Source organism: Aulostomus chinensis, chromosome 24 (assembly GCF_037954235.1).
Source record: "Aulostomus chinensis isolate RoL2024-O1b breed Wild chromosome 24, RoL_Achi_v1.0, whole genome shotgun sequence".
Taxonomy (NCBI): Eukaryota; Metazoa; Chordata; class Actinopteri; order Syngnathiformes; family Aulostomidae; genus Aulostomus; species Aulostomus chinensis.
The window spans coordinates 462,501-488,821 of NC_141343.1; the positions used below are offsets into that span (position 1 = coordinate 462,501).

The 26,321-nt window shown below is 41.3% G+C and overlaps 1 protein-coding gene across 4 annotated transcripts in view; it reads right to left on the minus strand.

Moving 5' to 3' along the window:
• pde5ab (phosphodiesterase 5A, cGMP-specific, b) overlaps window positions 1–26,321 on the minus strand; it is an 86,885-nt gene that overhangs the window by 50,359 nt on the left and 10,205 nt on the right. For 3 of the 4 annotated variants that reach the window (XM_086196890.1, XM_086196889.1, XM_086196888.1), the window contains exons 1-2: window positions 2,988–3,282; window positions 1–5 (exon numbers count right to left, since the gene is read on the minus strand). The exon at window positions 1–5 is cut by the window's left edge and continues 530 nt beyond it. In XM_086196890.1, the coding sequence (XP_086053016.1) occupies window positions 1–5; window positions 2,988–3,085 (103 nt within the window). In that variant the 5' untranslated portion in view covers window positions 3,086–3,282. Of the gene's footprint in view, window positions 6–2,987; window positions 3,283–26,321 lie in introns of those variants that run through there. The other variant, XM_086196891.1, reaches the window with a different exon arrangement.

Below are 26,321 nucleotides of genomic sequence, written 5' to 3' on the forward strand. Positions count from 1 at the left end.
TCTCCCTGTTGAGACAGAGACACCTAATCAGACAAGCGAGAACATTATCTGTGAAGCTGACGTGGGGGGGAATGAAGTGCCCTGACACAGATTACTCCAAGGTCTTGACCTTCTCACAAAGACTCATGCCATGGTGATTTCCACCAACATAAAGAATTTTACTCCTCACAGTCAGAAACAGGCAAAAAACTGAATGACTAATTTTGCAAAGAAAACATTGACGCCCAACTAGGATAATGTTAATGCACAAAATTACACAGTGGTGTGTTCCTTGTGCTGCAATCATGGTGAAAGAGAAGTTCATTAGCGAACTTCAGCTCTGATTACGAGTGACATCAGAATATTTAGAGCTTTACTGTCCACATCAACCAGGCCTATGGGCAAAATCTTAAAGCTTATATCCCCAAATACAGCAATCATTTCATATCCAAATAAAAATATATATTCCAATATAGTATGTTTTCTGACAATTCTATTATAACAAAATTTAATGACCCTAATGCTATTGATATTAACATTATTTTTTGATAATCCTGAGAACAAAATACATTTAAAAAGTGCATTCTGTTCTCTTTTCTCCTTTTATTTGTGATACTGAGCAGCAGAAATATCACAAATGAAGCGAAAACATGATCATACAACATATTCAATCCCAAGCTATTGAAATATCCATTTGTACAACCAATAAACAATGATGGCTATAGGCCAGATGTCATTTCCCACTCACTCCTTTGCTTATAGAATATGGTTCATGACCAAATGAATGAGATCCTGAATACGAGCAACAGAAATGAGTTTCCTCCAAAGGGTGGTTCCCTGTCTCCCTTTGGGATAAGGGGAGAAGTTCAGTCATCTGCGAGGGACTCAGAGTAGAGCTGCTGCTCTTTTACATCAATAGAAGCTGTTCTGGCATCTGGTCAGGATGCTAACTGGACCCCTCCCTAGGGAGGAGTTCAACGTAGGTCCAGCTGGGAGGAGGTCGCAGGGCAGGCCGAGGACTAGGTGGGGGAACTCCATCTCCAATATGGCCAGTGAAAGGGAAGTCTGTAGTTCCACCTTTCGAATAAGTGTTTCAAAATGGATGATTGGTTACATAAATATAAGATACAAAAAACAAAAAAGTGAACATGGGGGCGGCACGGTGGTGGAGTGGTTAGCACTGTCCCCTCACGGCCAGAAGGTTCCGGGTTCCAGCCCCGTATCAGGCACGGGACCTTTCTGTGTGGAGTCTGCATGTTCTCCTTGTGCCTGCATGGGTTCTCTCCGGGTACTCCGGCTTCCTCCCACAGTCCAAAGACATGCAAGAGGGGATGAGGTTAGGCAGATATTCCAATTTGACTGTAGGTGTGAATGGTTGTCTGTATGTGTTGGCCCTGCGATGGACTGGTGACCCATCCAAGGGTGAACCCTGCCTGTCACCCAAAGGCAGCTGGGATAGGCTCCAGCCCACTGCTACCATTAACAAGATAAACAGTAGGAAATGCATGGGTGTATGGATGGATGTTTTGCCACCACAAGCCATGTCAAACAAGTGGACAAGCCGTGTCGACCACGAGACCTGATGACCCTGAGGCCTGTCCACTACAAGCCTCATCAACCACGAGCTATATTGACTCAGGTTCAACTGATTAATCGGCCAGCAGATTACCTGCAGATTGCCATGTTGACCATCAGCCACATTGACCACCAGCCTTGATGAGCACGATTGAAGCTGAAGCTGTTTCAGTCGCATATATTCACACTCATCGATAAACAAATTTTCCATCGCCCCAAAGTGTAAAAAATGCAATATTTACACATTAATTCAAATTTTCTGTGTTGTCAACTCTGGTTATTTTTAAGCATAAATTGAAATATCGCAAAAGAGCTGGATGGAATTGCATCTATTAACACTGATCACATCTGGAGTTTCCATACCATTAAGAGAGTGGCTCACCTGAGTGGGAGGAGATGCTAAAAGCCAAGAGAGGTATCTGAACCAAATGAATCTCAGCGAGCCTACAAGGACGGGCTGCGATCACACCAGAGCGTCAGAGACCGTGGCATGTCAGATAAACCGAACCAGGTTGAGTTGTCCTAACTCCATCTCCCGTAAAGCACCGGTCTCCCCACAGAGCTGACCCTAATGTATCCAGTGGAGGTGTGGCTCAATCAATACCTCTCTCAGGGACACCTCTCAACTAGAATGCTAGACTGCAGGCTCAAGTGCGTGCTGAGCCAATCACTCCCTCTCTGCTCATGTACTGCGGTCAAATCCAGCTGGATAGGAAGAACTACTCTACACCGGAGGAAATGTACTCTTCATGGAAACATTTCAAGATGGAGATAGGTTTGAGATGGACCAACAGGTTGAACTTTGTGAAGTTGCCATATTGGTTTAAGAGGATTAATGGGTCTAAAGGGCTTTTTCACAAACGCAAACAGAGTCTTTGAGTGTCCTAAAGAGCTGATGAAAACACAGATAGGCCTGCTGCTGTCAAAAAGCCAAATATAGATGCTGCTGACAGCCTGGAATCTGTGTGCAACAAATTAAATGGCTCATTTGCTGCCTGCAGATCTAAAAAAGTACAAGGAGGCTGTAACAGGAACAAAAGCGTAATTTCACTGTGGAAGGCATGAACAGTTATCATCAAGGACCTCTTCACCAGTGCAAATTTAACACAATCATTGGCAACAGTAAAAGTTAATGATTACAGTGGTGAGCAACTCTGAGCTGTTGTGAAGTGGAAGGTAGTGCTGAGTTGAAGGGAGACCACCTGAGCTTACTCTGCTCTGAAGAGTGTGTGTGTGTGTGTGTTTTCATGTGATATGAGCTGGAGGTAAAGTGACACCAGCTGACTAATGACAACAATCTCAAGCAGCAGAGGAAATGAAACTGCAGCTGCATACAAAAAGCAAATTATCTGTAGGGAATCCCTCTGGAAACAATAAATGCTCACATTCAGCAAGCTGCATGAAGACACATACACACACGCAGTCCCCTTTACCTTGATGCCTTCCTGATGAAGTAGGAGTGGGTGAACTCTAAGTGGTCGTCCAGCCACGCTTCCATCCTCTCACTCTCCGAGAAGCAGCAGTTCTCCATGGCGCAGAGGCGACGACACAGACTCCCGCCGAGAGCTCCGGTTACTGTCTACATCTAACACACCTAGTATACACACACACGCCTAACCCAAGAAACCCGGGCGACTCGGGACGGACAGAGAGTGAGAGGTGTGTTGGTCGGTGCCGGTGCGCGGATCAGATCATAGAGTGGTCAGGCGCTAACTGACGGAGCTTCCTAGTTGGTGAAGCGACGACTGCAATACGAGAGAGAGAGAGAGAGAGAGAGAGAGAGAGAGAGAGAGAGAGAGAGAGAGAGCTTCCTCTCTCACCCTTGCACCCGTTGATAAAGCGCAGAAAAGACGCACCCACAGCAGCTCCATGATAGGATTCTAGTGCTCACATATGGAATGGTCGACATAAAAAACGACCTGAAAATGTAGGAAAACGATAAAAGCCCAGAAAAATCAGAATGTAATTCAGTTTTGTCTCCATTAAAGGACACCACTGGCACTGCCTGTACATTTAATCTCAAAAATACTTTTTGACAAATGCCTGAAACTTAGTTGAAGATTTGAAATTATAATTGGACATAAAAACAATATCTACATTTAAAAATATTTCATTTTGTTTAACAGAATATATTTGATTATTGCAATTTAAAGTGATAAAAGTATTCACAATTAAGTATCTTTAAGTTACAGAGATTTTTTTTTTCCTTTTGCACTGAGACTCCACAATGCAGCAAGGGCCATTCACATGTAGTTAGCATGAGGCTAATAGCAACCAATAGTTGACAACAGAAAAGACTGTTCAAAACATGTGTTTACAACGTCTCAAGTATGCACTGTGTCTTTTTGATTTAGCCAAAAATTCAATAATTCATGAACACTTAATTTAAGATTCAACGATTAAATTATGTTTTTTTTTTTTAAATACAGCATTTGAGGTTCAGTGCTAGTTCACAGTAGCCTCAAGCTAACCCTTGAAGTCTTATGGTTTGGCTGCTGTATTCATCATGCTTCCATTACTGGGTTAACAGTGAAAACTAATAAAAAATATGACTTAATTTGATTGACTAATTTATTTATTGCAATGCAGGAAAGTGTAGAAACAGGAAGAGCAAAAAGTGGTGCTACAAAGCTAAGTACTAAAATGTCTCTGAAATTTAAGACCTTGCCTGTCTTATCTCAATGGATAAAGTTAACCTTGAGGGAGGAACCTAAGGTATTAATCTTTATATAACAAAATAACACATTTAAAAAGAACAATTTGTAGCAGGTCTTAATATGATAGAACCGCATAGTTTACATTCCAGACCAATATGGGCTCCATATGACCACAAAGTTGGAGGGTTTGATGCTTATTGTAAGAAACAGGGAAATGATAACTTCCTGTGCATGAGCTGGACTCTGAATTTGTGAGATTACTTACATTCCATCGCTCATGTATCTTACGAATCATCGATTTGAATTGCAGACTTTGTACTGGAATAATAAAATACATTCATATAAATCAAGTTTTAATATGAACAACATTTGGTCCAGTGGTGCTGCACCCTTGCTGGCTACTGTGTCGAGGACATAGAAGATAAATATTCAGTACAGTTACAATAAAGACTCATCATCTAAACTGACTCGTTTAATTCATTACAAAATAAAATGTGTGTATTTACCAAAAACTGTTTTTCAAGGGAAAAACAAAGAGAGCTGATGAAAGGAAAATTGAACTCAGGATAAAGAAAAGTCATCCTTGTCATGGATATCTGCTGTTGTAGCACAGGAAATGAAAGCACCACAGATCCACTAGTTTCCAGGCAAAGGGGAAATGATGGAAATTACCCATGAAGTGAAAGGCCATTTATTATTAACATGCGGGGGATATAGCAACCCAAAATTATGATAAACTCTCTGCTGAGCCTGCTGATAGCTTGATCTTTTTTGGCTTTTGTGCCATCATTCTCATTTATCCCCTCCAGGGAACAAGCTTGGGTTTTGTTTTTTTTCTTTCATTCCTGTTTATACAATGCTGATCCTAGTGGCTGCAGTTTTGGCCTTTAGCCCTAGCTGCACTCATGAAACCCCCTGAAAGATGCAGATGGCCTCATTCTCTCACAGTCCAATGAGACGCAGGCACAAATAAGAACTGTGAGAAATATGCTCAAAAGCTGTTTGGAAGAATAACTGAAACATTTTCTGGAATCACTGAAGTCTTTTATTTTATTGTAATGCTTTGAGCAATCAGAGCAGTGCAGGGAAGCCCAACAGGAAAAAGCATCTCCAATTGCTGTATTGCTACATTGAATATTGCAGAAAATCCAGTCAAACAAACACTGCTTTTACAATTTTTGAAGCATAAGTACAATTAAAGCTGCAAGCAGCGTTGTTAGGGCCTGAGCCCCCGCGCGGCCTACGGCCGCGTCCTTGACACCGGCCCCAATCCAACGGTGTAATCGGCAAATCCCTAGGCCTTGTAGTTTAGGAGATACGAGCCTCAGTTCGCTGCACAGCGTGACTGCAGAGCTGAGAGCCGGCCCTTTAAGAACCCCTCCCTTCTCTGCTCGCTCTCTGCCATCTGTGTCAGAGTGGAGAGCAGAGGAGGATTTGGCAGTTTTACTGTGAAACACAGTCATAACTCTGCATATGTTGGTCAAAAGTGTAATGTAAAGACGTCAGTTCGTAGAGTTTTTTCTCAGGAATTCAATGGTGTGTTTTCTGAAGGTGTGAGTGTTTTAATTTAGAAGCGACAAGTGTTTGTTTGAGAGTATGTACATGAGGGCAGAGAAGTGCCAATTGTGGTTTCCATGACTACAGTAAACAAATCTCTGCCATCTCTGTCAGAGCTGAGAGCAGAGCTGAGAGCAGAGCTGCCAGCTGGCCCATTAAGAACCCCTCCCCCGCTGCACTTTCTTTGATCTGTGCTAGAGTGGAGAGAGTGGAGGATTAAGAGAAATGTAGTGTGTAAAAGCTGAATAACTCGGCCTACGTTGGTGGAAAGTAACACAAAATACCATATTTTTGTAGGGATTTTTGTCAGGAATACAGTGATATGTTTTTAAAAGCTGTGCGATGTATGGTATAGACGTGAGAAGCATTTGTTCGAGAGTATGTACCATGAGAGGACACGGCCTCCCCATTGACTTCCATTGTAAGCGTAAAACGTGTCTCCCCCACTTTGAGGGCTTATAAAATCCAAACCGAGCGCGTAGTATATTAGCCTTTAAAGATTTTTGAAGAGCACAGTTGGGAGAGTAATGTGTGAAAGTTTGGAAGCCCTGGCATTTACGGTTTAGGAGGAGATAGATTTTGTTCGGGGAGTAAAAAAAGTCCTGATTTTGACAGTTTTGTCCAATTTGTGGACATTCTGTTGGAGATAGGTGAGGGGTCAGAGTGTAAGAATTGTTCGTGTTGATGAGACGAGTCCAACGGTGTTGGTCCCATGTCTGTGGGAGTTTTGTGTGAGGAGTTATAGCGCGCGAAATTAAAAAAAATTATCTTTTTTTTGTGTGGCTCCCTAGGTGGCGCTATAGACTTTAGTGGCGTTTTTGTTTTTGATTAGTGAATGTTGAGACATACCGAACGATTGTGCCAAATTTCAGCGAATTTCATGCATGTTCAGGGGGTCAAATTAGATTATGCGCGTTATGCGCATTATGCGCATATAGCGCGCACTCATTGAGAGCAAGAACAGTATAATACCAGGTTTTGAATGGGTGTGTATGTGAAAACTGGCTCCGGGCCGTCTGACCCAGTTGCCTCATGGGTGTTGGGGGGGCCTGGGACACTGTTTAGTGTGTGTTTTTAGTGTTTTTAGTGCTGCTAATGTGTTGCTCTGCCGAGCAAACATAATAGGGTCTTCGCCAGAAGTACCTTCTGGCTCAGGCCCTAATAATTAAGGCGTTGATTTAAGATAAGCAATAAAGCCCAGCACTGCACGGTGGTACAGTGGTTAGCACTGTGGCCTCACAGCAAGAAGGTTCTGGGTTTGAGTCCTGGCTCGGGCGTGGGATCTTTCTGTGTGGAGTCTCCATGTTCTCCCCGTGCCTGCGTGGGTTCTCTCTGGTACTCCGGCTTTCTCCCACCGTCCAAAGACATGCAATTTGGGGACTAGACTAATTGGATTCTCTAAAATTGACCGTAGGTGTGAGTGTGAATGGTTGTTTGTCTCTGTATGTTGGACTGGCGACCTGCAGGGTGTACCCCGCGTCTCGCCTGCAGATGCTGGGATAGGCTCCAGCCCCCCGGCGACCTTTAATAGAAAGGAATAAGCGGAAGGTGATGAATGAATAAAGCCCAGCAGTAATCCTCATGTGCACCACACAGCTGGAGCAGCTCAGGTTATTATTGATGAACTTTAATGGCTTTGAGTGTCTGTGTCTACTCTAACTGTGCCGGTCTCCTATGTCCACCCAGCTGGACACTTGGGCCCCATCGATGGTGTTACCTTACCAGCAGATGGTAGCTAGTTGTCCTGGGGCAGGGGTGGTGGAGGGGTGTCCGAACAGCAGCATCCCAACCCCCACTATACTCACCAGCCAACTGGACACACAGCCAATCACAGGCAGCATACTTAATGGTAAACGAGGAGAGACATAAACAGATTTTTTCTTGATTAAGTACCATCTCATTTTTTTTCATTGTTAAGTCTCTTTCGTCATGACCATGTCCATGAACAGGAAAAATTGTTATCGATGGGGGGTTTATTGGACCACAAAGCCTCCAAAGTGTCTGTTTTTGTTTTTTCTGCTGCGCTATTGTAATACTGGGGCTTTCCTTCAGAGAAACCTTTGATTCAGATGCCCCTACCACCCTGAGTTTAGCTGCTTCCTTCTTTGTACTTCATCTAATATCACTGTTGGTCAATATTTTAAATACCAAATACATGGGAAAAGTATGTCATAAAGTATACTTTATGGAAACCCTGTAATGGTCTCCAAAACTACTAAATATATACGCAAATCACACCAAGGCACTGAAGCACCATGAGCATATGAATGATTTAACCCTTTTCTAGTTTGCTTTATACTGGAAACAATGGGAATTTTGTTTAATTTTTGTGATTACCTTTAAGTTCCAGTATGGAGGACCTGGTGACATCTAGTGGTTAAATTGGAGATTGCAGCCTCTCACGTTCCCCTCCCCCTTCAAAAAACCTACGGTAGATTGTACTTTACAGCAATGAATAATAATACTCTCTCTCCCTCCCTGTCTCTATCTTTCTCCTGTTTCCATTTGAAGCGAATTTTCTCAAAGCTCACAAAGGAGGGAAAAAGTACAAACTGGGTTGGTTTCCATCAAGTAGTTGGAACTGATAAACTATTCTAGTTTTGGTACAGACAACTGTACCAAAACTAGAAACTGCTGGCCACACCGGAAACTCCAAAATACAGGCCCTTGTTCCCAGGGGCTAAGGCATCAGATATCGCTGTTGAGTTCCAAAATTGCATACAAAATTATTATAGATATTTCTTAATTGATAAGGCTGAGCTGTTGTTATCAGCCATGATGTCGCATGTTATAGGAGAACCAGAAAGAAAGACACTGTCGGTGCGAAGAGTAGTCACGAGTCCAATGTTTGCTATGTCAGAATTTATTCGAAAAATGTGTTGCCCCAATTTGCACATCACCTTTTTTCACATAAGTTAAAAACCCATGCAAGCAAACTCAAAAAATATATTTTGGAGAATTGGAAGACAAAGTTTTAGAACTTTGGGGATGTCATGCCACTTTTTCAATATGATAATTCAAAATGTGTGACAGTGGGATGGAAACCTGGTTTATGTGGTTGTCTGTCTTGAGCTCTACTAGCTTCCTATAGTCAGCCAAGGCCCAGCCACCCTTCCAGATCATATACCAGTACTTTGCTTGTTGCTTCATATCCTGACCCTTTTTTGTCATCTGTTCTGCTCTGGCTCCTGTGGCCATTTCCTCTATAGCCTGGACTCCACCCTGCTTAATTCTTCCTTGGATTCCATCCACTAACCCGCTTCACAAGTACAGCTACCCTTCTACAAGCTACAGCACAATAAATCTTTGTTTCTTTGCCTCTCCGTGTTGAGCATCTTGTTAGTTTAACTGGGGTTAGACCTACTCTGATTTACAGCAACTTTAGAAGGTTGGGTGAAAAGGGCGGTTTTTACAGATAAAAGGTATGTAAAGGTGAAGGAATCTTTGCTCAGCTGCATCCTTGTAACACACACAGCCAAGGCCCTCAGGCTCTTTGACGACTAAAATTCCCTTTCGATGGTAAAGTTTCAGAGTTAGACTGGTCACAACTTGCCCTCTCATCAGCTGTGCACCTCCACCACTCTAACAAAGGATTGCAACATCTGTGAAAATATCGTAGAGGTGGTGAGCAGTAAAGGAAGATCCTGGATCACCTCCACACTGCCCTTCACCTCTTTGTCCCCAGTGGGCAAATCTGAGCCGACATAATTGAAAGCTTCTCTCTAACAGAGTGGTTAGGTTGTGTGAGAGAAAGTAGACAGTAATACCCTTTTCACACTGCACCAAAGCCCACAAACATCTGGGTTTTGTCTTCATTGTGAAAGGGTACAATTCATTCCAGGGTCAAACAGCTTTGCAGTTGTCACGGTGCATTATCAGGTCCAGTTCGATTAGTATGTAGAAACATGACATGTGGTTGCACAACCTGACTGTCCTGTGTTAAGAAAATCAAAATTTTAAGATAAATCATGAATTAATTGCTTGGCACTGTATTTACTGGAACTAATAAGCTGCACCCCCAACAGTTACAACTGTTTTGAAGCACAATGCAGGATAGGTCGGCCCGCCAGGAGCTTTGTGCCTTGAAAACATTCAGCTGAGGAGATAAAAGTCTTCGATTCATCATCACCTTGGATCCTGAAAGCAGGGCTATTTGTGAGCTGAGATGTGTTTAATGGATTTTCTCTATCTAGCAAATGTTTGAGGAAACGCAGATGCGCGCCTGGACAGTGTCAGTAGAGACGTGACAACAGGAATAAAATCACAAGAGGAGCGCCAGAGACAGAGACTTCCAACTCCAATGGGAATGTGTTTTCAGAGAATTCATGGGGACATTTTTGATAGCATATAAGAAAGCTGAGGTGGAAGCTGCATACTGCAAGCTATTGTACCAGCAAACACATTACTTCTTGGTTTATTTTAAACACACAAACAGCAGCCAAGGAGAGTTTGTGTGCAGAAGATGAAGGTAGGGGTCAGTGCTGCTTAACCTGATTCAATTTTGTGAAAGAAAACACAAGAAAATCGGTTTGTTTCTGCATTCTCTGGCTGTGACTTCACTTTGGCAGCTTCAGAGTTTGACTCTGAGGGGAGAAAAAAAGACGAAGAAAGATGGTTGCACTCATTCCCAGTGCAGCTACAACCTAGAAACTTTCAGTTCCAACTGCTTTATTGTGGAGTGATCTGTGATACTGTGAGAATTGAATTTATTAAAGAGTGCGTGGTTTTCACTGGTACTAACATGAGACTAATGAGCTGGCGTTGGCTCAGAGGTCTGATTGATTCAACTACCTCCTGCCTGACTTTTAGGGTGTTTTCATACTTCATCCCTTTAAGACAGACGACTCAGTTTTTTGTTGTTGTTGTTGTTGTTTTGCATGTGCGAACATTCCAAATGAACTCAGACCCTTCTAAACCAAGAGGTTGTTTGAGTATAGTTCACTTCCCAGTCCATGTTACTGTTCGATAATCTTTGCATAGTGAACACAAAGTGCTCTTGGTTCACTATTTTAGCCCTCTAGAATTGCTGTGGAAAGATCACATGTACTGGAAAGTGCCACACTTGAAAAAAAGGCATCTATAGCAGTAGCCATCTTGTTTCAAGAGAAAATTAGCTATAATCGAAAGCAGTTAACATCTGAGCTCCTGATAGTGTGAGAAGAAAGAGGACTGAGGCTCCATCAGATCTAAATTAGATCAGAAAGAGGAGTCCACTTGACATGTAAACACAAAAAGAAATGTGTCCCCTGGTCCACATATAAATGAGTTCTGTCCTGGGGGACTCATGTGCTTTCTTCTTAATTCTTCCCTGTCTTTATAAAAATGTGATCTAGTTTGAGTGATTCAGAGTATGTGGACTTAGATTGACTCCTTATTGGTTGATAAAGTCATTCACACGTGTTTTCTGGAGGAACATGTATTTACTTCAAGTTCATATTCTGAAAGTGAGACCAAGTTTTGACCAAGTTTAGAAATGAGTATATGTCATATCATACCAGATAAGGGTTTTTCCCACTTCATGGCTTATTTTATTCTTACTTGTAATTGACAAGGGCTCATAATAACAAAAAATGATAAATAGAAGATATTATAAATATATAAAATATTCAAACAAGTAAGCAACCAATTTCTTTAAAATTTTATGGAGGTGTTCCTCAATAATCTTTTCAATAGCCTGATGTTAGCAATTAGCTTGTCAAACCGAGCATCTAAATTTAATGATGTTCAAAGATGGATTTTGAATTATTTGTAATTGTATAAAATGTTTATGGTTATACCATACTGTATATTTATCCATCATATTTAGATTAATAGTCTTTTTTAAATTTTCAATTTTTTTTTTTAGTTTTGCAAAATGTGAGCTTAAGCTCAGAAGCATTTCATGGCTTATCCACAGGCCCAAGGCCAGCTGTTGAGAAACACTGTCATAAACTGTATGAAAAACAGTAGCTTCTTTTTTGGCAAGTGCACAAAACCCAAAACATCCACTGCTTGTTTGCTTTACCGATGATAATTTACCAAATGAAGCCCACTGTGTATTGAAGGCACTTGTGATTGAGAAAATAACACACCTGAGATGGAACTGTTGGAATGTAATTGAATAAGTGTAAAAATTAAAAGAAAAAGAGAAGGGCATTGTAAATGTCCTTTGTGGAAAGATCAGTCAAGCCAATGAAAAAAAAAAGAATAAATTCTCCACCTGGAAAGAGAGTTTGCTTCACTAACACTTTAAATGGCAATGATGAGAGATCCTGGCACTTTTCATTCCTCTGAAATCAGATAAAAAAGGCTCAGGAATGTAAGTGGGAACAAACATTTTAGTCATCTTGAGGGGAACCAAAATAAGCTCAGCTGGATTTTGTCTTCTCAACCTGCACTCCTAAACATTTTAACCTTAAAAAACATACTGAACCTTTTTTTTGTGGATGTGGCGGTGTTTGGTAACTGACATTATTTGATAACCGCACATACATCGGGCACAAAAAAGCCTTCCAGCGGGAGATGGCGGACCGTTCCGGTGTGAGCCAGTCGACCCTCAGCCGGGCCATGCCCTGGGTGGTGGACCTGATCATCCGCCTCTCCCGCAGGTACATTAAATTCCCTTCTGGTGCGGTTGAACAGGTCAATATTGAAGCGCAATTTGCAGCAATAGCCGGATTCTCTACTGTCTAGTTATCTAATGACTGCACTCATGTTGCCATAAAAGCGCCGTCCCATGAGGAATACGCTTACGTTCATCGTAAGGGTTTCCACTCCATCAATGTGCAGATCATCAATGCCAGAGGCTGGAGGGATGGACGCCGATCCCGGCCGGGCAGCCGTCCTCGTGCACATGAATTTCATTTCCACAGTGTTAAAGGGTAAGAAGCTTCTACACAATTCATGAAGCCAGATTAATTTATTTTGTCCATGAAACGTTCAAGAACATTTATCAGGCGGTCGAGTTGCTCATCGATCCCCATTATGTCCTCCGGACTGCAGGACCGCCTGTGTGAGGACCCTCCCTCTGGATCCTTTGGGGCCGGAGGATGCGCCGCTGGGTCTGAGTGGGCTGGAGGACAGTCCGCCGCTTTTGGGCCTGGTGCTGGGGCCGGGGGATGGGCTGGCCCGAATGCCGCTGGTCCTGGCGGATGACTCTGAGCCCGCAGACGGGCTGGCGCAGGAGCCAGCAGGGGTGCTGCTCGTCGGCGGCATGGCTGACGGATCAATTTCTGTTAAACATTAAACATATTGGTTTATTTAAATGTCTGATTCTGTGTATTTGTTGTCTTTACATCTGTGGCAAAGCATTTGGAAATGTTGCGTAAGAAATGGAGTTACCACTTACCCTCCAAGCTCTCGAAGTCATGGGTGGCGGCAACAATCCTCCCCACAGAGATGCTGCCTATGACTGCCGCTACCTGCTGCTCAAATTCCGTCAGGTGCCCCTCTCCCTGACCCCCACCTGTCTGGCCCGCACTCCTCTGGAGGGCAGCTGTACGCCGCTTGACCTCCACCTTGAGGCCCTAGTGCCATTTTCCATATTGTTTTTTAAATTTAGATTTAAGCCAATTGAATATTGTAGTTGTTCATTTAGTGATTGTGCAGTGTTGAATTTAGTCCTACGTTTAGCTTGCATTGTTTAGGAAGTTAGAATTGCAGACATGCATTAGAAACAGAGAGGAAATCTTTCAGAGCGCTAGCAGTGGTGCAAGCTGATGACGTAGTGATGCTCACGCAGGTTTAGTGAGGAAAACTGTGCTTTATATCTCTTTGATCATTCAGTAAAGGAGGAGCCAACACTTTTCTACCATCGTCATAAAACTTCAAACACGCACAGCGACTCGTTCTTTCCGTCATTAGAAGAGGTTAAGATGTATGAACATGATGATAAACAACACTGGTGATTAGAAGGGAACTTTAGCCAATAACAGGTCTGCTCACTTTTTTTTCAGCTCGCAGGGGTGCGTTGCTCTGAAACCACCTCGTTCACCCTCTCACACACCTTATCCCACTCACAACGTTTATTGTTTATACTGACACCACTGGACAGGCTGCCAAACAGAATCTGCTGTCTCTCCTCCACCTCCCCGACCAGCACCTCCAGCTCGCACGCCGTGAACCTCTTTTTCTTTGACTTTGTTTTGCGAGCGCCGACAGCGGAGACCCAATTTAAAGGAATTTGCATATTTAAAGATGGGTGTAATGGGGGTGGGCCCAGTCGCTCCGACATCAGCGCTCAATTCCACGCTGATTGGGATGTATCAAGGAAATGTGCGTGGATTCTGGCACTCGCACATATTGATACATGCGGATTTTTTTGTGCGTACGCAACTTTCGCAATTCTTGCGACCGCAGTTTTTTAGTATGAGATCCACGCAAGTATTGATACATGAGGCCCCAGGACCGTCTCATCTGCAGCGGGAGGATGAGATGATTGTGCATTGTACCGTACCATCTCAACAACCACAACATACTGAACAGGCTGTCATTACACAGAGGTCTGAACTCATCGCTCGTAGCAGTATTAACACACCAAACATCCCTTCTACAAGCATTGCCAGACAAAGTGGCTATGGTCAAGCAGATGTGAGGGAAATCAGGCCTTTTAATGCTGTAGAACTGCATCAAAAAGTTGATTTCAGGAATGTAGTTGTCGACAGCACCGACCATGTGCCATCCATTGTTAGAGATAAACTATCCGGGGTGATTGGCCAGGCATTAGAAATGTCACAACCTGGCAGTGTTTTAAATGTTGTTTTGAGAGGGCAAGCGACGTGCAAGCTGTGTTACGATCCGACGACGAATACAGCCAAGATATATTTATAGAAGCGGTCACTCAGTCTATTCAGAGTAATGACACATCCATGACTGACGATGAATTGAAGTTCATTGTTACAGTTGCAAAAAAACACTCCGGGGCTGGGCGTCTGAAATTGGGGTATGTGTTCTATGATGAGATTCTTTCTAAAAAGGCAAATTCCCTCTTTAACCCCAACAACCGTATAGAGGACAACAGTCTTTGCTTTTCTCTATGCATTGCCCATGCTATCAATCCCTCAACGTCTGATCCAGGCAAACTGGCGCAGGCTGAGTATCTGCATGCGACAGTCGGTCTCAACCCCTCACAAGCAGTGTCCAGATTCGAATCTGTAGGAAACGCCAAAATAGTGATGTACCACCACACAGAGGATCGTAAATGCCTACAATGTTTCCAAACTGACACCACCCTAAAATCAAACACAATCTGGCTTTATTTACATGATAATCATTACTACTTAATCACCAATGTAACAGCCTTTTTCGGAGCTGCTTATGTCTGTAATTACTGCTACAACACTTATGATGCTCCACTAATGCACAACTGCAAATATTTATGCAATGTGTGCTTTACATATTGCAAAGAACGAGCGTCGACCACTTTAAAATGCACGGACGACAGCCGCATCTGTAATTCAGAGTTTTCAGTTTTCACGGTGCGTCTCGGTATTTGTTAATCATTGCAGAAGGCCCAAGTTTCGCGGATTCATGTTTATAGCCCACAATGCCTCAGGTTTTGACAACTACATCCTATTAGAGCATTTCGTCAAGCGGGGAATTGCATCATCTGTCACGATGCGTGGCAGTAGAGTGATCCACATGAATGATAAAGCATACAATCAGAGATGGATCGACTCTTTCTATTTTCTTCCAATGCAATTTAAAAACTAGGATTTAAAAACTTAGAAAAGGGGTACTTCCCACACCTGTTTAACACCAGGGCCACAGAATACTACAAGGGTAAATACCGCGACCCATCTTTCTATGGCTTTGATAAAATGAGTGTCGGCGACCAGAAAAAGTTTATGGAGTGGTACTGTGCACCATGAAACGTATGACCTTCAAACTGAAATGCGCAAATACTGCATGAATGATGTGAAAGTGTTGAGAAAGGCCTGCACAATCTACCGTACAATCTATCTTTTTACCACGGATGTGTCGAATGCTCCCCGGAGAGTGAGGTGAACCCCGCATCCAATCCTTATGGGGAACTCTTCCATCAGTTTTCCTAACGCGTGTCAACCATAAGGTTGCAGCATGGCATGAGGGTGGTTGTGATGTGGGAGTGTGAGTGGGCTGCTCTTTGTAGATCTGACCAGACCGTTATGGGTTTTCTATCCACGTACAAAAAACCTGAACGTCTAAACCCTAGAGATGCACTGTTTGGCGGCCGCACAAATGCGATGAAACTGTACCATCAATGCACACTGATGAAAAAATTCACTACTATGACTTCACCAGCCTCTACCCTACAGTGCAGTCTAAAACAACAGTACCCTACAGGCCATCCTGAAATAATTAACAACAACTTCAACGACATTGAAAAATATTTCGGTTTCATTTAATGCGTTGTGCTGCCACCGCGAGGGCTTTTCCATCCCGTCCTCCCTTACAAGGCCCACACCAAGCTTATCTTCCCGCTTTGCCGCACCTGTGCTGAGGAGCTAAATCAGTCGAGCGAGTGCAGCAGCAATGCCATCCTTATACAGATGCAATATCTTCTGAGTTGAGTGAGGGCTTAAGAAGCATTTCAGCATAAACCCACCAACTATGCTGCTCTCTACCTCAGCTGACTTTCTTTTCGTATCTCACCACCTACTCACTCTGCTCATAACGCCAGTCTCATTTCCTCATTCAGGCCATTCGAAATTGCTTTCATTTCAGTATCCCTTTCATATTTGCTTCATATTTGCTTTGCTGTCTCAGAGCCAAATGTTGCTCAGGCATTTCACCTCGGGTGTTACAGTAGAGGTCTCATCTTTTAGTGGCCATTTTTGAGGTCCTCAGGAAATGTTGGTTGTGATGCAGTCAGAGATCAAAGATGACAGTCTGCTCCACTGACTGAGATGACATGACATCAGAGATCTAAGTCAGCCAGTGGCTGGGGTGTGTGTGATGTCACACTACCCAGAAAGGTCACTTAAAGAATACTGACTATGATCTAAGAATTATGTATTTGATCTCAGAATTCTTTCTTTGATATCGAAAGAAAGAACATATAAATATATATATATATACACATATATACAGTATGTATATATGTTCTTTCTTTCGATATTTTTATATATATATATCTATATCTATCTATCTATATATTTATATAGATATCCTATATATATATCATATATATATTTATGTATATATGTTCTTTCTTTTGATATCAAAGAAAGAATTCTGAGATCAAATACATAATTCTTGCAAATTCTCATAATACATAATTTGTATATATATTTATACATATATATATATATATATATATATATATATATATATATATATATATATATATATATATATATGTATGTTAGACAGACTTAATCTGGTGAGATGGCAGTTACGGTCCCCCCCGAAAGAGGTCCTTCCAAGAGATGTTGCCAGAGCTCAGGCCACACTGCACCTCTCCTGACATGGAATCTTTTCCAGTGAGATGGCAGCAGTGGTTCTTCATCAGCCCGGATGGAGGTCCTTATGAGAGGAGTCGCCAGAGCCTATGCCACACCGCACCTATCCGCAGATGAGGAGGATCAAGGCCCCAAACGTCCCCAAGATATGGATCATTGGGGATAGTTACATCCGCAGAGGAGAGGAAGCAGCTTTCAACACATACAGTATGGACTGAATTTGGGACTTCATGCCAAAGTTTTCTGGCATGGAAAAGGAGGAATGCGCTAGAGTGGCGTCCTGCATCGCTTTTATTCAGAGCTGAAGAAGTACAGCCCACCAGATGTATTACTTTTCACGCTGGGGGTAACGATCTGGGACTGGTGTCCAGTAAGGAACTGGGATCGATGGTTGAGAGGGACCTGAAGAAGATGCATCAGGACTTACCCTCCATGGCCATCGCGTTTTCCTCTATCAATGCGAGGGCACAATACCGGTACGGACATCCAGCCCAGATCAATAGAGACAGGAAGGCTGTCAACCGCCACCTGAAGACGGTCTTTGAGGACCTGGGGGGTGCAATGATTGACCATCCCTTCCTGAGGTTCAATGATCGGTCAATATATCTCCCTGACAAGGTTCACCTCAACGCCAAGGGAACCAGCATTTTTCTGGCCTCCTTCCACAAGGCTTTGGTGCGGATTCTCCATCGGTGCTCTTGGATGGGGCTCACCTGACAGCCTGAGATTCTGCTGCCTCACAACAGCAATGTCGAAAAAAAGACAAGTCTTCTCTGCTTTAGTTGAGACCACAACAAGTGTTCCTTCTGAGACCAAAACACTGAAACAGCATAACATTTCTCTTCTGACTAGACATTTTCTGATGCTTTTTGGGAAGATTGACATTATTGGTTGTTCCTTAAATTGCCAATTTCTCTGATCTGAAAAAGAGGAACATCTCTCTCTCTCCTGTGAAAGATCCAACACCTGACCTACTTATTAAAAACAGCCATTATTTGAAATGTCTTAAAACATAAAAACTGATTCCTGAAAACTAAATTGAGTTCCTTATATGTCATGAGCACCTTTGTCATTATGTTTTATCCCTGAATTGTACAGAGAAGAAGAATGCAATAAAAACTACAACCTCCAACTCTCACTAGCCTGTGAGTTCTTTAACCACATATTGGTCCCCTCTTCCTTTCATTTATTGATTAAATTTTCTGTTATTTGCCTACTCTAAAGCTTGCTTGTTTACCTGGAAAATGTATTCATTCTATTCATTGGCAGTTTTGTGACATACATTTGTTAAAGACAAATCCAAGAAAATTCCTAGAATTCCTTCTTCTTCTTCTTCTAATAATAATAATAATAATAATAATCTTTCTTTTAATCTTCACAGATTAATAGAAATATTGAGTGTTTCTCATGACAAATTAGCATTGGTGAAAACTAAAGTAATGTGGTGATACAACCTCTGGAAGTGGTCTGAGCGATCAGATCTCATGGATCAGGTTTAAACTAGAATGACCAGCAATTTTGTTATCTCAAGTTTGTTCATTGTAATGTTCCTTTTGATTAGATGGAGGTTTGTGATGTAAAATCTCTGTTCCTCACCTCATCTCCTCCTGAGGCTTATTCCAGTTATGATATGGAAAGTCCAACCAGTGAAGCACAATATGAACTACTCACACTACATATCCCAGCACAGAAACTTGATCTCTTTGATCTCTGACTGCATCACAGTCAGCATCAGAGCCCTCCAGAATCTTGTTTGTCTTCTCAAAGTTCTTCTCAGAAAATCTTTTCTACAATTTTAAAACCACCATTTTCTGAGGACCTCAAAAATGGCCACTAAAAGATGAGACCTCTACTGTAACACCCGAGGTGAAATGCCTGGGCAACATTTGGCTCTGAGACAGCAGAATGATGTTGGCCCTGAAACAAATATAAAAGGGATACTGAAATGAAAGCAATTTCGAATGGCCTGAATGAGGAAATGAGACTGGCGTTATGAGCAGAGTGAGTAGGTGGTGAGATACGAAAAGAAAGTCAGCTGAGGTAGAGAGCAGCATAGTTGGTGGGTTTATGCTGAAATGCTTCTTAAGCCCTCACTCAACTCAGAAGATATTGCATCTGTATAAGGATGGCATTGCTGCTGCACTCGCTCGACTGATTTAGCTCCTCAGCACAGGTGCAGCAAAGCGGGAAGATAAGCTTGGTGTGGGCCCTGTAAGGGAGGACGGGATGGAAAAGCCCTCGCGGTGGCAGCACAACGCATTAAATGAAACCGAAATATTTTTCAATGTCGTCGAAGTTGTTTTAAATTATTTCAGGATGGCCTGTAGGGTACTGTTGTTTTAGACTGCACTGTAGGGTAGAGGCTGGTGAAGTCATAGTAGTGAATTTTTTCATCAGTGTGCATTGATGGTACAGTTTCATCGCATTTGTGCGGCCGCCAAACAGTGCATCTCTAGGGTTTAGACGTTCAGGTTTTTTGTACGTGGATAGAAAACCCATAACGGTCTGGTCAGATCTACAAAGAGCAGCCCACTCACACTCCCACATCACAACCACCCTCATGCCATGCTGCAACCTTATGGTTGACACGCGTTAGGAAAACTGATGGAAGAGTTCCCCATAAGGATTGGATGCGGGGTTCACCTCACTCTCCGGGGAGCATTCGACACATCCGTGGTAAAAACACCTAGCAAAATTATAACACGTCTTTATAGACTCACAGAAGCCATCAACAAAGTATGGACCGACCTTCCTACAAATATTTAGAACCAGTCCAAGACGTCAAACAAATGTCTGCTTAGGACTCATGACCACCATAGCATTTGGGGTTGAGGCGATACTGGAAAAGACAAGTAGCTAGTTAAAAGCTGGCTACTGTTAGCTACCCTGTGCTAGCTAAATATCTTGTCATAGCAAAGTTTCCTAAAGTGAGGAAAGTCACTCACACAAGTGTATATCCTTGAAATCCAAATCCATTTACTTTTGTGTATGAGTTAACTAGCTGGTTATAACTTAGAAAAGATATTTTATGAGTAGTTCTCCCGCAAGTCAAGCTAACGTTTTAGACTTTGTATAGTACTGACCTTGAACTTTGGCTCTTTTTTTTTGTCTTCATAACTTGCTTTGTTTGGCATGAAAATAACCTCCTGTTCCATAAAAGTTATGATGATAACAGTGGAAGTCCATTAGCAAATACACATTTGCTATGATATTTGAGGTAATATGATTAACTGAGGGCGGCACGGTGGTGCAGTGTTCAGCACATTTGCCTCACAGCAAGAAGGTATGAGCCCCAGCTCGGGCACAGGATCTTTCTGTGTGGAGTCTCCATGTTCTTCCTGTGCCAGTGTGGGTTGTCTCCAGGTACTCCGGCTTCCTCCCACAGTCCAAAGACATGCAAGCAGAGACTAATTGAATAGTCTAAATTGGTTTTTGGTTGTCTGTCTATGTGTTGGCCCTGCCACCCATCCAGGCTATAGGCTCCAGTCCCCCCCGCGACTCTTAACAGGATAAGCAGCAGAAAGTGGATGGATGGATGGATTATTAACTTATAATATCATATCATTGACGTGCATTAATGTATGATTAACATACAAATCAGGGTAGCTATTGCTGGGTAGCTATTGACTATCAAAGGAAATCCTAAGTCTATTGGTCTATTTTGTTACTTTTTAGGTGGTCTACACAATTTTCAGTGTTGTGTCACTTTGACTATTAAGTGTAAATCAACACCAAACCACTCTTGTGACTGATTTTGCGACCATTATATATTAAAACCAATTTTCTGTTCTCTGAGGGTACAAAACCATTTATCTGCCTCCATCTTCAACTCCTTCATCAGAATTGTGGATTAAGATTCAATTACAACAAAAGAAATGTTGTGTATGAATGAATGAATATCAATGACGTGTCCTCACAAAGACAGTAACATATAGTAGTGAGTGCTTGCGAGTGTATGTGTGTGTGCATGCATGCAGCTTCATGGAAAAATCATCATGTGGAATCACTAGGGAAATAAATTTGTGTTGAATGGAAACACACTTACTAAAGCCGTGTGTTTGTGCAAAGCCTCAGGGTTGTGCTTATATGGTGTTTGGTTACTACTCAACACACACACACACACACACACACACACACACACAAACAATGTCCTATGATGCACTTGAGTCCACACAGGCCTGAACAGTACATACTGATCACACAGGTACAGCAGCAGGGATTTAATGCAACAACACACCAGTCCAGTTGTGACCTGTGACCTGTGACCTGATCATGTCCCTCACTCCTCATACTTTTGTTTTTTTTTGCAGTGGTTCCATCATGTTTAATCTACTGGTTAGTGCTACATGTCCACCCTGACAGACTGTTTGTTTCTCATCTTTAAAATTGTACAATTGCAAAAAAATATTGTTATTATTATTATTGTTGTTGTTGTTGTCATTATTTTTCAAATAACGTATTTGTACATGTGTGAATGTCTTTTTTTCAGTCAGAAGCAATGCATGCAAGCATCTCCCCATCTTTCAAAGCTGGATTGTTTTTTTGCAATTAAACTAGATTTAAAATCACAAAACTGTGACATCACTAACCACATAGTTGATGATTTATCATGAACACACTTTCCTTCATCATTTATTTGATTTTGTACCCTTTAGATTCATTCAAATATGGATTTCTTTGCTGTTTTACCTAAAAACAAAAGAAGAAATTGAACACAGCTTGTAATTGAAGATAATGCATATGATACTGTAATTTATACTCTTTGCAGATCAAATCGATCGTTTTATCTGGATTCTATATTTTCCGCACTGAAAGATGAGCACCTGCAGCACAAGTGCTGTAAGATGGCTGACGGTGGTCATGACCTGTCATCTTCAACAATGTGGGAAACCCAATTAAGAATGACTGAAAGATGACTAATACACACCAAGATGGAAACTTGTCATTTATATTCATATATAGAAGCTCTCTTTATAGAATCACAGCCTTTTAAAGACTTTTGCTTTTGTAAATGCTCTCAGTGAAGGAAAGTGGATATAAATGCTTTGTCCAAGTAAAACATACTTGTATGTACCCTTGAACTAATAATAGTACCTGACATGCCTCAAAATGAGTTTCCATTTCATACTTTATCATGATGTTTCTCAACGTGACATGAACTAAACCAACACTGATGATGAAGATACATACTCACTATGGCATTTATAACAAGAATCTAAATCTGACGCATTCTGCAAGGATCCACATTTATTTCCTTGAACGCAATTAAATTGATAGCAACACTTTTCCAAAATAAGCGGCATCTCTCTTTTCAAGTCACCTGAAACTAACTCCGTTTTGCTGCATCCACTTTGTCTCAACTGATTCCAGCATCTCAAACGCGCACACACACACGGGAAAAGCGTTTATCATAGCAAGCAGCACAAAATATGTCAGCCTTCTGAAAACAGCTGTTAAAAAACATTAGTGGAGTGATTTTCTCACCATAAGTGATGTGAAAGTGGAGACAATTACAGAGGTAAGATACACGAAGTGGGCCATATAATTCATTTGACTTGTGTAGTTTATGTAAATAAAATAATCCCGCAATTAATTTCAGCTACTTCAATTGTCTTTAAATTACAGGTTTTGTGCATGAAAACACCACAATCGCAGTGATTTACTCTCTGTTCACCAGATTCAGATGAAACTTGACTTTTACATTCAGGATGAATTTGTGTAAATGAGGATTATTACTGTGATGTAATTTTCCTAATTTCCTGATTGGACTAATAAAAATGGGTTCATATATATATATATATATATATATATATATATATACATATATATATATATATATATTAGGGCTGTCACTTTAATACGATTAATTAATTACACCGCATAGTACACTCGAGTGGCAATTCAATGCAAATTTTACCCCGACATGAGCATTTTAAACTTGACCCATTGAAGGACCTGTACTTGGCAGTGCCACGTCACTCTACACATGCGTTGCTAGTCAAAGTGCCTATCTGAGACTCAGCCTTAAGATGCCCTGACTTAAGCTGTAAAGCGTATTTTCATGTTGGTGGTCCCAGCATCTGTTTAATTTGTTTCTTTAAGAAAGGTCCCTGCTGGTCTCAAAGAGAATAATTCACAATTCACCACAGTCATGTGTCAGCAAAAGATTAATAGATGATAAGATACACCCGTACACTCTATTCCTGCAGTGTTCTCCATGTGGGCTCTCCTAACTGGATTAGTGCAGTGGAGCAACCTACTGATGAATAGCCAGCTGTAGGTGTTTGCTAATGTGTTGATCTGAGACATCCATCATAATCATCAGGGCCCAAGGAGGTCTGTTCCTGATCCAGGTGGTACTCAGCTATTGGGGAGCAGACAAAATCACCTCAGACTGGCAGGAGGGACCACAGCAGGGACCATGTTAACTGTGGAAGTTGAAGAAATTCCATTTTTTTCCCAAGATTAGTGGGTCAATATCACAATAAAGTGCCTTTGATGTCCTGATCAGAATCACTCTGTCATCATGAAAATATTGCAGAATAATGAAACTCTGAGGTCTTAACATAAGTGGCCAAACATTTGCACATATATCAATCTCATAAAATGTGTTTCCTTCATTTTGTACCAATTTTTTTCATTGGATGTATGTGATTTTGCATGTGTCCCACACACGACTCTGCAAATTGAAAGCTGACACAGTGGCTAGCTTAAACTTAAGTTTTATCATTTTCATCATATTATGTGTGTAGTTGGATGTTGTCAATCTTAATATGTCCACTCAGTCATAGTGAAATATCAATTGATATAAAAAAAAAACCTTTCAGAAATTTGGAACATATTTCTTGAACAGTACACAGTCAGCTTGCTAACTTAATCATGTTGTTAAGTGAAGGTTCACCATGTGCTCATTAAATGCTAACATTAGCCAAAAATGTCCACCTTGTCATTGTCCACCCTGTCAGGAAGCTTCCCATGACAGGGTGGACATGCACATGGTTTAGGCCACATGCTGATAATGTTACAAATATTACAACAGCTATTACACACATTTTATAACAGTACATATTATACATAGTAAGAATGGACAATAATTTTTTTTGGCGATATTGATATCAGCATGCCTAGTTTGATAAGACAAGCCCAGTTTACTGGGACCGCAACTGACCAAGTTATCAGTCTATCACCTGGCCAAATGACATTTCATGTCTGTGTAAAAGGAAAGAAGGTGTTTTGGACTGCCCCTGCTTTAACTTTCAAGAGGTTACTCTAGCTAATATTTCTGTTTCATCTCACAAGTCCCCAGCACGTGGAAAAACACCAGATAATCCTAGGAGACCAGAAATGATTGAGGTAAAGCACATTGGAGAGTGGTGTGTTGTTAATTACGACAATGAAGCATACCCAGGTGTCATCATGGATGCAAAAGGGTACAGTGTGAAAGTCAAGAGTATGCACCGCCATGGCATAAACAAGTTTCATTGGCCAAGTCTCCGAGATGACATTTGTTGGTACCATGACTGGAAGGTACCTTGCCTTAGATCAGAACCACAGTCTCTGAACAAGCGTGCTGTACAGATCGACGCATCTGCATGGAAGTTTGTGGAACCGCAACTGCAGAATTGAACCATGAACCATTGAACCATGCAGAAAGGGAGAGAGTGATCTTTTTGTCATGATCTGTTTTCCTTTTTTTTTCAAATCTACTGTTCTCTACTTAAAAACACTTTTCTTCTTGTCCTACAGTTGAATGTTTGACTTTCACTGTGCAGAATGATGTAGAGATCAATGGAAGGCCACATTAATGGCTCATTTTGGGCATCTATATTCAGTGGAGCATTCAGGTAGAGTAGATCAAAACCAGTCTGTTCAACTGGTAGAAGTTTTCCATACATGGAAAAAGGACCTCTGGCATTTTTGTTGTTGTTGTTGATTTCCGATTTATTGCATTTTTGGGGCAATTCAATGATATTTCCATCCTGTCATCCCCAAGGTCCACCCTGTCGCGTCACTGTCCACCCTGTTATTTTCCCGTTATATGAAAGTAAATTATTTCCACAAGTTAGCAAAATCGTTAGTGTGATTCCTTTATAAACAAATGACGACCAAATAGTGTTATTTGAAAGTGTGATCAGATATCTTTGTTGTTATATTTTATTTGGAAAAGAAAGTGCAACTCTTGCATATTTTATAGAGAAACCAAGAGTTTGCCATAATTTCATTATTATCCAAATACTTTTCCCATCAACTAAAATATATTTTTGAGAAAGTGACAAAATAGCTTTCTGAAAATGTACATTTTGTAATTACTATGTATATAAAATCTCGTTTTTTTTCAGAGAAATGGTGAAGTCTCAAATCCACCTTATGGTGATATTGACTCTAGTAAGGTTAAAAGACATTTGGCATTCTTTTATTATGATCTTAAAAAATGTGTCATTATGAGACATTGTAAGGCAGAATTAACCCAGTAAAGGGCCTTGTTGTAAAATGAGATGTATACACCCACTAGTCCTTCATCAACCAGTGGGTATTCCAGTGCTCTTGCCAAAAAAAATCTTAATATTGTAGGATTTTGCAACACTTCTGATTATATTCAGTGCCACCGTTTGCAAATCAAGGCTTAACAGCAATGTCCTTGCATGCCAGCCATAGGGAAAGTTTGTGTTCATGCTTGAAAGAGCATGAGAATGAATCCTAACACTGAGGAAAAAAACAGAGAACGATGTCTGGTGCCCTCATCTCCAAGGTAGTGGTTTTTTTTGTTAAATTCCTGAAGTAAGATCTGCAAGCTAAAGATATTTTCAAAGTTTTATTTTACTGCATGAAATATATCAGTTAATACAGCACTTATAAACTTTTAAAATGTTGATTATTGATATTTGTAATTAGAAAATATGACAACAGCAATCTGTGTCATAAGTTAAAATACATAAATAGTCAGGGATGACGCAATAAAGTCCCCAGGCTTATTTCCATTGTGGTCCCTATAATGGAATATAATGTATTATATGTTTATGTGTCTTCACAATGATGCTAACAAAAAAGTGGCTAGAGGAGACCCCCGAAGGTTTTGAGGACATTAAACATCATTGCAAAACAGAAGAAGTGTGCTGTGGTGACAGTGAAGTCA